Genomic DNA, 11,536 nt, shown 5'->3' with positions numbered 1-11,536 from the left:
AGTCCTTTTGTTCGTTGGTGCCAACCGTGCCTCAGTCCCACCTGCCCAGGAAGAGGAGAGCCCTTTAGAAACGGCGAGCGAGGTGGGGTGATTGGTGAGTTATAATTTTAATGAAGGCCCTCAAGCAGTGTGAGACTAGCAAAAGCAACAATTACGCCAAAGTGCCAAACAGTCTGCTGCTTTTTTTCAAATGCTAATTCAAATCAGTTGTGGAGTCAAGAGGCAAAGATTGAAGCATGGCAGTAGTGGCCTATCTGTTTCTGACACACCTGGAGCCCAATCCCTATTCGCTTTATAGTGGCACTAAAATGGTGCACTATATAGGAAATAGGGTGTCACTTGGGATGCACTCCTAGACTGACACGGACTGTAGGTAGTCTCACTAATAATCAAATGGGGAAGCATGCTCACAAAGTATCTGACACCAAAAACACACTAATTCACATGTCCCACACCATGCACCGGTGTACACACACACACACACACATAAACCCCAAACCTGGTTTTGACTCAATTAGTTTTTTTTTTTTTTTTTTCAAACAACTTATATAACCACCACTGCAGTCAAACAGAATGGATGAGCCATGGAGTTCAGTGGGTTTGTTTATTCCAGGTCATTTGGTAATCTCTTTGATTCTCCGCCCAGATCTGCATAACCACTTCTTCTGACTGACGACAGCTGCCGTGTTTTTTCTTTCTTTCTTCTTTGCTCCCATGGGACCTCGTTTATCAAAGGTGCATGAGCACAACAAAAAAAGACTTTAAACCTTGCGTGCGGCAGTATTGCCCTAAAGGTTGGTATTTATCGATGTTGATCTTGCAGAGGAAATGTGCGTGTGTCCACCCAAATCTCAGACCATGCGTGGCTGAATGTTGCAAGCAAATGTGGTTCTTTTGAGGGGAAATGGAAATGTTTGGTGCTCGAGGAATTATAATAATGGAAGGCTAATAAAACATTAAAAACATAGGCCTAGTGATAAAACAGATGCATTTCCCATTGGTAAGGAGATCACATAGTAGCATGCGTTTCTTTGAGTTTTATGATATGGGCCTGAATCATAATCATATTTTCTGACATGACTGGTTTATTCCTGTTACACAACACATATTAGGATACCACTTATCCATCACCCATTCAATAGTCACACATGCTCAAAAGTAAATAGGGCCAGTAGCCTAGACAGCATGGGTAGGCTCCAGTATTGCTGTGAGATAGGAGTGTGGTATCATAGCCTATTTCATCTACAGTAAGAGCCTATACCAAGACAGGAGGTAGAAATACAAACAGCTATTGACAAACAAAATATTGAACAACAATTGTGACTTTGCATAGTGTGGGTTGTAGCATTTACTTTTAAATGGTTTGAACAGACAATCAATCATGCAGAATGTGCGGCAGGTATTTGGCACTCGCTATAGGCGGCATGCTTTTAAAAAAAAAAAACTTTTTTTAATGTCACTTAAAAAGATTAAAATATTCTGCCCACACTTCTACAGAAATGTGATCAACTTTGATTATGTAAGAAACAGACATGGCCCAGTTCCAAAATGTCTAAATCATACAGCAAATGAAGGTGGTTTTGTTAGGTGAATGGAGGCGTTTTCCAGGCAGGGGTTTAAATGCTCGTTTATGAGCACACACATATAATATGGTTTGGATTTACCATGGCATTGTTGAATACTTGTTTCTGATTGGCTTGAAGGGCATTCTAGAGTGTGTATTATTTCCCTATAACGCGTGGTATATTTGCACGGTGGAATTGAATCTATAGTTCATTCTTACACGTTCTATGTTTGAGCTGCTTTTGAAAGCAAAAAAAAATTACCCATTGTTGATTAGATTTTCATAATGGCAAGCTAGGAATGACGGTTTGGTTAGCTGAACTAGCAAATCTGTTTGTTTGGTTACCACGGTAACTACTCTAGTAAACTCGCTAGCTACTTCAGTGGATGTTGAACACATTTCTACCGGCAAAAACGAACACATTTGTAGCGGAAAATGTGTTAAATTATAGCCGTGGTATAAAAAGGCTAATCAACTTGGGGCTCTACTGTATGCGTTCTCTGGAAAATAATGTAACTCCGTGGAAGGTCAGTTCCACTCGTTGTCATTCATTATTTTCCATAGAATGCATAGCCCCTCGTTGATTATCCCTTACATGTCGCATACAACAGTTTGAGAAATCCCAATAATTTGTGGCACACACAAACCCTAGAATCTATACATACGCCAACATTTTGTATGAAATGCACGCACCGTTGATAAATGAGCGCCGGCGGATTCTAAAGGAAGTTACCGCTGACAACACACACACGCACGCACGCACGCACACACACACAGACAGAGTTACCCATACTGCATCATTAAACAGATCAATAGTTTGCATCCACAGTAAACATCACCTTACTTACTCTCCATCCCATGCAAATGTTGTGAGCATGATCAGATCAGGGGAACAATCAAATGTATTGCAAGCTAGCATTTCCTCTTGTGATTAGAATACAAACCACACATGGCCACATAGTCAAAGGCTTTTATTCTCCATATACAGCCTATTACACTTGAACATGGCAACCATGACATACATTAAGCTAATCACACAACGACGACTAACCAAATCTCTCTGGAGTTAGGAAAAACATGGAACACATTCATCTTTTTTTTTTCAGAAGAAAAAGAGGACACGCACAGACACATGAATGGGCTTAAAACACAAGGGCACAGCAGTCTTCTGTGAATCCCTTTCCTACACAACACCCCTCCATTTTTGCCCTTCATTCCGAGTGCTCCAATCAGTCAGCATCAACAGGCTTGTGAATCTTTCGCGTCTCTCACCGTCGCTTTCCCTTCTTGCTCTATTTTAGCCTGGGATGCCTTCCCCTCGCTCTCCTGGCTTTAGGTAATTACCTCACATTTGCATCACAAAGTCCCCCGAGCAGCCCTCGGATCCCCTCAGCTCCTCCGCAGGTGATTGAGCTTCAATATCTACCGTCGCAGACAGAGAGAGAGAGAGAGTTATGGAAGGGGTGATGTTATTTGTGGATTACATAGCCTACCTATATGTTTCATATCCACCTTGACAGGCAAAAAGAGAGAGGGGGAGAGAGGGATTGAGGCAGTTTGATATATGTAAATCATATGTGATATGATTTGCTTACATAAGTAGGCTACGTACGGTACCAGTCAAAAGTTTGGACACACCGACTCATTCAAAAGTTTGGACACGGCTACTCATTCAAAAGTTTGGACACGCCTACTCATTCAAAAGTTTGGACACGCCTACTCATTCAAAAGTTTGGTCACACCGACTCATTCAAAAGTTTGGACACGCCTACTCAAAAGTGTTAAAATAGTCCAAATGTATTTTATATTTGAGATTCTTCAAAGTAGCCACCCTTTGCCTTGATGACAGCTTTTCCACACACTTGGCATTCTCTCAACCAGCTTCATGAGGTAGTCACCTGGAATGCATTTCTTTTAACAGGTGTGCCTTTCCGCCAATCAGTTGTGCTATGACAAGGTAGGGGTGGTATACAGAAGATAACCCTATTTGGTAAAAGACCAAGTCCATATTATGGCAAGAACAGCTCAAATAAGCAAAGAGAAATGACAGTCCATCATTACTTCAAGACATGAAGGTCAGTCAATGTTGAAAATGTCAAGAACTTTGAAAGTTTCTTCAAGTGCAGTCGCAAAAACCATCAAGCACTATGGTGAAACTGGTTGTTATGTCCTTGAGGCCAAATTTGAGATTTTTGGTTCCAACAGCTGTGTCTTTGTGAGACACAGAGTAGGTAAATGTATGATCTCTGCATGTGTGGTTCCCACTGTGAAGCATGGAGGAGGAGCTGTGATGGTGTGGGGGTGCTTTGCTGGTGACACTGTCAGTGATTTATTTAGAATTCAAGGCACAGCATGGCTACCACAGCATTCTGCAGAGATACGCCATCCCATCTGGTTTGCACTTAGTGGGACTATCATTTAGTTTTCAACAGGACAATGACCTAACACACCTCCAGACTGTGTAAGGGCTATTTGACCAAGGAGAGTGATGGAATGCTGCATCAGATGACCTGGCCTCCACAATTAGCCGACCTCAACCCAATTGAGTTGGTTTGGGATGAGTTGGACCGCAAAGTGAAGGCAAAACAGCCAACAAGTGCTCAGCATATGTGGGAACTCCTTCAACTCCTCCTTCAATGTTGGAAAAGCATTCCGGGTGAAGCTGGTTGAGAGAATGCCAAGAGTGTGCAAAGATGTCATTAAGGCAAAGGATGGCTACTTTGAAGAATCTAAAATCTATTTTGATTTGTTTTTGGTTACTACATGATTCCATGTGTGTTATTTGATAGTTTTGATGTATTCACTATTATTCTACAATGTGGGAAATAGTCAAAATAAAGGAAAACCCTTGAATGAGTAGGTGTGTCCAAACTTTTGACTGGTACTGTATGTACACTGAGTGTACAAAACATTAGGAACACTGGCTTTTCCCATGACATACAGACCAGGTGAATCCAGGTGAAAGCTATGATCCCTTATTGATGTCACATGTTAAATCCATTTCAATCAGTGTCGATGATGGGGAGGAGACAGGTTAAAGTAGGATGTTTAAGCCTTGAGACAATTGAGACATTGATTGTATATGTGTGCCATTCAGAGGATGAATGGGTTAGACAAACTATTTAAGTGCCTTTGGACAGGGTATGGTAGTAGGTGCCAGGGTCACTGGTTAAAGTGTGTCACGAACTGCAAACACTGCTGGGTTTTTCACGCTCAACAGCTTCCCATGTGTATTGAGAATGGTCCACCACCCAAAGGACATCCAGATAACTTGACACAACTTTAGGAAGCATTGAAGTCAACATGGGCCTGTATCCCTGTGGAAGAGTCCATGCTCCAACGAATTGAGGCTGTTCTGAGTGCAAAAGGGAGTTATATATAACTCAATATTAGGAAGGTGTTCCTAATGTTTTGTACAATCAGGGTATATGCATATTAATACACTCTCAAAAGCATAATGCCTGGTAAAGCTCTCTCACTGCCTGAGACAGGAATTATGAGTCGATGTACAGGTATGTTCTCTTGGTTTATGATTGTGAACATCAAGGTGAACAACTTAAATAAAGTCCTGTGATTGAAATATTTCATCTTCTACCTTGTATAATGGTAGTTTTAGTTTATATTCAGAGGCAACACATTATAACGAAGAAAAAAGTCATTTCTAAGGTTATTCCAGCAAAATGTATGGCAAGCTTGTTATTGACAAAGTGTCCAATCTCAAAAAACATACTACAGTTTCGGAGCTCTTGGCTTCTTAACAAAAGAAGGGTGGCTAAGACTGCTTACCACCATCAAAATGGGTCTGATGGTGGTCTTTTCCTCCTCCATTTTGGTGAGCAGGGATGGACCACACATCCTTCCCTTACCCATTATCCCCTTGTTTTTGAGAGAAAACAAACTTCAATTCAACTTCCTGTGCCTAGTAGAAACTTCAAAGTGGCCATATCCTCATCCACAAAATGGAGATCATGTTATAACAAGTCTGTTACAAAGGGATTTATTTTTGACAGCGATCCAATTCACTTTACACTAAACACAGGTACCAGCACTGGAGCAATAATAAACCTAAACTGTAACAGTGGAAGAAAATGCATGGTTATTATACTCAAATATGGCAGATTATTTCGCCAATCTCATAAACAAAATGGCACAAACATTTCAGTGACGATTCTTCGGTAAATATAGGAGGATTCACAGACAAGTGAATGAAATATTTCAAACGAAAGGAAAATGGTTGAGCATTCAAATCTGGAAAATGTTTTCTGCGGAGCAATAAGAGACCTAAACTTTATTTTAATTGAATTACCTTGCATTTTCTTCCACGTTTTCTACCACTGTTAAAAACACATGAATTACTTGATTGGAAATTACCAAAGGGGAAAAAATATATAGTCTGTCTTTGCCCTCTGCTGCGTTTAAACAGATGCACCGCCCTGAACTAACCCCCAGAATGAGCGATGGCGGGTGGTGAAAAAAAGCTCATTTGCATGCTGAACGGCGTTCTTAATGTGGATATTTATTTAAATTTAATTTATTTCACGCACACACTGCACTGTAGGCTTTTGTGCCAAAGTCATATTAACCCCTGCCTAGTTATTATTCAGTGCACGACGTCCCGCACGCACGTTGAATATTCATGTTGATGGACATTCGCTGTCGTTTTACTCCTCCCATATCCCAACGCAACAGCGGCGCGACGCAGCGCCATGGAGACTGTCAAAGTACAGAAGGAACTATGTTTACTGTTATCCGCTAAAGCGCAACTGCTTCTCGCTTGGCGCCTTCTTTTGATTGTGTCACTCGCTGTCGCAGACATGGCAGACACAACAGCCATGCCCACCAAAGACCGCGCTCTGAAAGGAAGGGAGGAAAAAATGGTCGTGGCAGGTAAATGAAATCACGTCTCTCGTAAAACTACATCGTGCCACAGAAGATGTTTGTTTACAAGTCCTCCGGGCACCGCAAAGTCAGATGACGATGCACACGTTTTTTGACGATTGTCATATGACGTTTCTATGTTAATATATGGTTATTCACCTCTCTGGTTCAACTATAGGCATATGGGTTTAACGACCAATGAGGGGTGGTCCTGAGCCTAGTTTTGTGACGTGTTAGGCTACACCTTATGGTCACCAGTCATATTCAAAGTTATCCCAAACTATTTACCGTATCACTTTATCAGGCGCATAGTTTGCCCTCAGATCATTGAAAGTGTTGTTTGACTTGGTCTCTGTGTCATAATGGACAAAATATATTATTTTGACAAAGTAGCCTTTGCAAACATTCCCCTCCACTGTGGTGTAATTCTTTAGGGGCTATTTATTTGATATAATTTGAGTGAGTTTAATGCTTATCAGAGTATGTGCTTGGATGGTGTCTATAAATGTCTATGTAAGTTGTTTTTGTAATAAGCATAATCACCAATTTCAAGATTCCAACCACATAAGTCTGCACACATGACATATCAGATTGTTGGCATTGATTATGCAATGCATCATCCATCCTGAGATTGCAAAGAGGATGATTTTGAGGTCCGGTCAACCCCCCCACGCCCCTCCCCCTGGCCATCTAGCTGCTTAGTGCATGGCCTTGAGCACCACACCCAAAGCATTTTGGGGAGCTCTGCAGCCCACTGCAGCGTCCAGGGGCCCATCTGTGCATTATGCGCATGAGAAGCTCCGCCCTGTCGTAAATTCCCGGGCCGTCTGTCGGAGCAGCTCGGAGACACCGCATGGCGGAAATCTGTCCTCCCCTAGTCACCGTGGGGGGGTTGGGGTGGTTTGGGAGGGGGACTGAGAGAAGGACACCCTGTTCCTGGCCAACTTGGTCCTAAACGTGTCAGGGCCCGTTTTCACAAAGCATCTCAGACTATGATCAGGTCCCCATGTCCATGTAATCATATTCATTAGGATTTAAAAGGGGGAAATGATCCTAGATCAGCACTTCTACTCTGAGAACCTTTGTGAATATAAGCCCAGGCTTGTAGCTCAGCAGTAGAGCAGATGCTTTGCATGTACTGCACAAGACTTATCCATGGTTGATGGTTCAATCCTCAGCATATATCCTAATCGTGGTCTTGTTGTCTGTAGGCACTAACCAGAAACACCTAGCTTTAGGATAGACAGATAAGGTGGCAATACTATCCTAAGTCAGACTTTAACCTCAGGCCTTCATGGAAGGAAGTGCACACAGGCTATAGTGGTGTGAATGTCTACACACTGTGCTTTGCCACATTTTTTAAAAACTAGGCAAGTCAGTTCAGAACAAATTCTTATTTACAATGACAGCCTACCCCAGGCCAAACCCTAACCCGGACGACACTGGGCCAATTGTGTGCCGCCCTTTGTGACTCCCACGGCCGGTTGTGATACAGCCTGGAATTGAACCAGGGTCTGTAGTGACACCTCTAGCACTGGGATGCAGTGCCTTAGACCCGCTGCGCCATTCGGGAGCCCACACTTGCCTAACTGTTGTTCTCGGAAAGGAACTTGTAATGTCATTTCTCTGATGTGGTCTATCGACCAACATTTGTCCTGTCAATGCAGGTCATGTTTCCTACATGGTGTCAGTATCCCTGATATGACCCCGTCTCTTGTCAGTAGCCCAGATGGTCTCCCATCCAGGTTCTGACCAGGCCCAAGCCTGCTTAGCTTCAGATGACCGACAGCAGAGGGAATGACTCGTTGGCTTGTATTTGGTTTGACATGGCATCATAGTAGTAGCCGCTGACAGTCAGGATATAGCCTACTGTAGAGAAGGAGTCCTAACTGAGAAAGAATCCGCATGCTTTTGTTTTGGAATAGAGGCTACCTTAACACGGTTTGCTCTTTGGTTTTCCCTGTAGCCTCGTGTATTTTGTATTTTCTTCAGTATTCTGTTGCATGCTGCCGTCTTTCCCTGTACCTCCTGAAGTTATCAATTCCTCAGATTCCATACTGTAGCAGCTCCATCTTGCTGACTGTAGCAGTCAAGATCAATCGGGTGATGGGGCGGGAGTCCTCTCCATAGCAACCGGAAATGGTTGCTAGGATACACGTTATATGGGAAGCACGGGGGATGAATGTTCTGACGGTCTGTGGTCTCCCCTTCTCCCTCACTGTTTAAACGTTAGCACAAACTTGCCCACAACCCCAGTTTTCCCACTTAATGCTGTCTCGCTTTGGCTGAACTAGCGAAAGTCGTCGCTTTTAATGCCTCACTACTAGTGGCCCGTTGCAAATAGCTTTTTGGAACTTTTTCAAATATGCTGACCGTGTAGATATACCAATGACTATTTTTACTCACAGAAAAAGATAGTATAGTAAGTTTAGTTTTAAACTTTCAGCCACAACACTCCAAATGGAAAACCATTTGGTTTGTCATGTATTTTTTTCTCACTCAGAAGAGCTCAAGGCTCACTCACCTCTTCTTTCCAATAGCTATACAACTACAGACCACCATCACCACCACCATATTGCTCCATCCCACCTACCTCTCCCCACAATGCCTCGCTTCGCCTCATCCCGACTTATCATCCCATGATGCTTTGCGGTGCAGCAGAGCGTAGTTGGCACCAGTAGAAAGCGCCAACCTTCGCCTCGTGCCGGACTGTCTGCCAGCCTGTGTGAGGGGACAGAGAGAGAGAGAAAGAGAGGGACAATGCCACTTGGGAGAAGTTAAAAGTCTGGAATGCAACCTCTACATCACAGCATTGGCATGGAATTCCCGATTCCCGGAAACCTGGATTCTCTCATATTTACGTGTGCGGCAGGAATCTGTTTCCGCGGACGAAAAACGCAGGAATGTTACAGTGGCACGAAAGGCTAACAAAGGAAAACTCCAGTTCGGTGACGGAACTGGACATATTATCTGGTAGCAAAAGAGCGAACTTAGCCCTACCATGACCGGTGGAGAGACTGGCTAAAGCAAGTTTTGACCGAACGTGGTAGCCGATGGTTTGCGGAGTTGTTTTATTTCTACCGCCACAATTAAAAACCAAATCAGCCAACAAAAGCTGTCTGATTACTGATTACTACTGCTTTACGGTTCGACTGTAGGCGCTTTTCAATTTCCTCCAAAAACAAAGGACAAAGGAAACGCCCATATTTCATCCAAGTCACACCAAAAGTATTTTTCACACGTTGTATCCTTTTGTAAGCTCACCACCACCCTCCCTTATTCCCTTTCTCTCCCTCCTCTCCATTGCTGGCATATTCAACCAGTTATTTTGCCTCCTCGGTGCTATTTGTAAGGTGGGGTGTTGTTGGCAAAGGCGCCCGCTGGCAATGGCGGGGGGACTGGGCTCAGTGAAAAGAGTCATCCTGAAATCATCTGGACCTCTGCCAGGGCTCCATGGGAGAAATACCCACAGCAGAGGTTGGTGTGTGTGCTCCAAGGAGATGTGGCTTTCGTGTGTGTGTTAGTGTGTGTGTGTGTGTGTGTGTGTGTGTGTGTGCGTGTGTGTGTAAGGGAGAGAGAGGCTGATGATAGGAACGTGGTGGGAGGAGAGGAGGGGGTGTGAAGAGAGAGAAGGCAGGAGAATGGCAGGAACACAGAGAGAGAGAGTGAGAACGAGAGAATAGAGAGAGAGCGCGATTTTGGCGCTGAGCGAGATTCTGTTGACGACCGCTACATGTCAGCGTGTTCTTGGCCTTCTCTGTTTTTACATATTTAATTCCTTGTTTGTTTGTTTTTTCGACCCCCGTTCACTTTTTGGACCTGGCGCCCGTGCCATTGCGTTCATTTGCTGCCCAAAGGCATGGCGGTCTCGGAAGCCAAAAGAATCTCGTCGTCCATCCCTCTGCCACAGTCATCTGTTGCTTCTCCCTGGCGATTTTCTTCTCTTTTTTAAGCATTTGGCATCCTACACTCCTCCTTCTTCTTCTCCTACTCCTCCCACTCTTGCTTTTCTGTCCTCTCTCCACTTATTTCTCCACTTATTGCCTTCTTGCAATACTGCGATACTGCCGTTTGCCTGATCCTGTCTTTTTGTGAGAGGGTGGTGGGTGGTAGGGGTATGAGTGTGCCCATGAATAGGGTGGCAGGGCCAGTCTACCTACTGGCTCAAGATGTAACCTGACACGGGGGAGCGCAGTAAGACGAGTGTCTGCCCGAAGCGATCTATCCCAACATTAGGATTAGGAGTTTTTCCTGATCAAGGTTGTTTTTTCGTCAGGAGAAACTGTCTGCAGATCTTAGAGACTTTCCACTGGCGCCCCGTCATTCAAGATGGCTGTTCAGGGGTGGGTAGAGTGAGGCTACTCTGGGGTTCAGGGTTTACATTGATTTGTCGCAATGTTGTCTTTTCTATTTTCGCAAAGAGCTTCGTGTTGGCCAAGTTATCGTATTTATCCACTTGCTTCTCCACACAAGTCAATACATTTCATATTGTGGGTATTTACTGGATCTCAAGCTGAAATGCTATATAACATCTATTTGTATGGACCCTATTACACACAGTGCATTTGGAAAGTATTCACACCCCTTGATTTTTCCCCACATTTTGTTACGTTACAGCCTTGTTCTAAAATAGATTAAATAAAACATAATACTCGGCAATCTACACACAATACCCCATAATGAACAAGTGAAAAACAGTTTATTTGAAATATTTTCACATTTATAAAAAATGTAAAAGATAAATACTTTATTTACATAAGTATTCAGACTCTTTGCTATGAGACTGGAAATTGAGCTCAGGTGCATCCTGTTTCCATTGATCATCCTCGAGATGTTTCTACAACTTGATTGGAGTCCACCTATGGTAAATTAAATTGATTGGATATGATTTGGAAAGGCACACACCTGTCTATATAAGGTACCACAGTTGGCAGTGCATGTCAGAGCAAAACCCAAGCCATGAGGTCAAAGGAATTGTCTGTAGAGCTCCGAGACAGGATTGTGTCGAGGAACATATTTGGCGAAGGGTACCAAAAAATGTCTGCAGCACTGAAGGTACTCAAGAACACAGTGGCCTCAATTCTTAAAAGGAAA

General features: G+C 43.4%; 1 protein-coding gene across 1 annotated transcript in view; it reads left to right on the top strand.

The window, feature by feature from the left end:
• The first annotated feature begins 6,192 nt into the window (after positions 1–6,192).
• LOC139383513 (methionine sulfoxide reductase Ab) overlaps positions 6,193–11,536 on the top strand; it is a 45,123-nt gene continuing 39,779 nt past the window's right edge. Inside the window, exon 1 of the mRNA XM_071128078.1 lies at positions 6,193–6,451. Within this exon, the coding sequence (XP_070984179.1) occupies positions 6,271–6,451 (181 nt within the window). The 5' untranslated portion in view covers positions 6,193–6,270. The remainder of the gene's footprint in view (positions 6,452–11,536) is intronic.

The sequence above is a fragment of the Oncorhynchus clarkii genome, chromosome 25 (assembly GCF_045791955.1).
Source record: "Oncorhynchus clarkii lewisi isolate Uvic-CL-2024 chromosome 25, UVic_Ocla_1.0, whole genome shotgun sequence".
Classification (NCBI taxonomy): Eukaryota; Metazoa; Chordata; class Actinopteri; order Salmoniformes; family Salmonidae; genus Oncorhynchus; species Oncorhynchus clarkii.
Note: the sequence above shows the minus strand (reverse complement) of the source record. Positions and strands in the feature narration are given on the sequence as shown.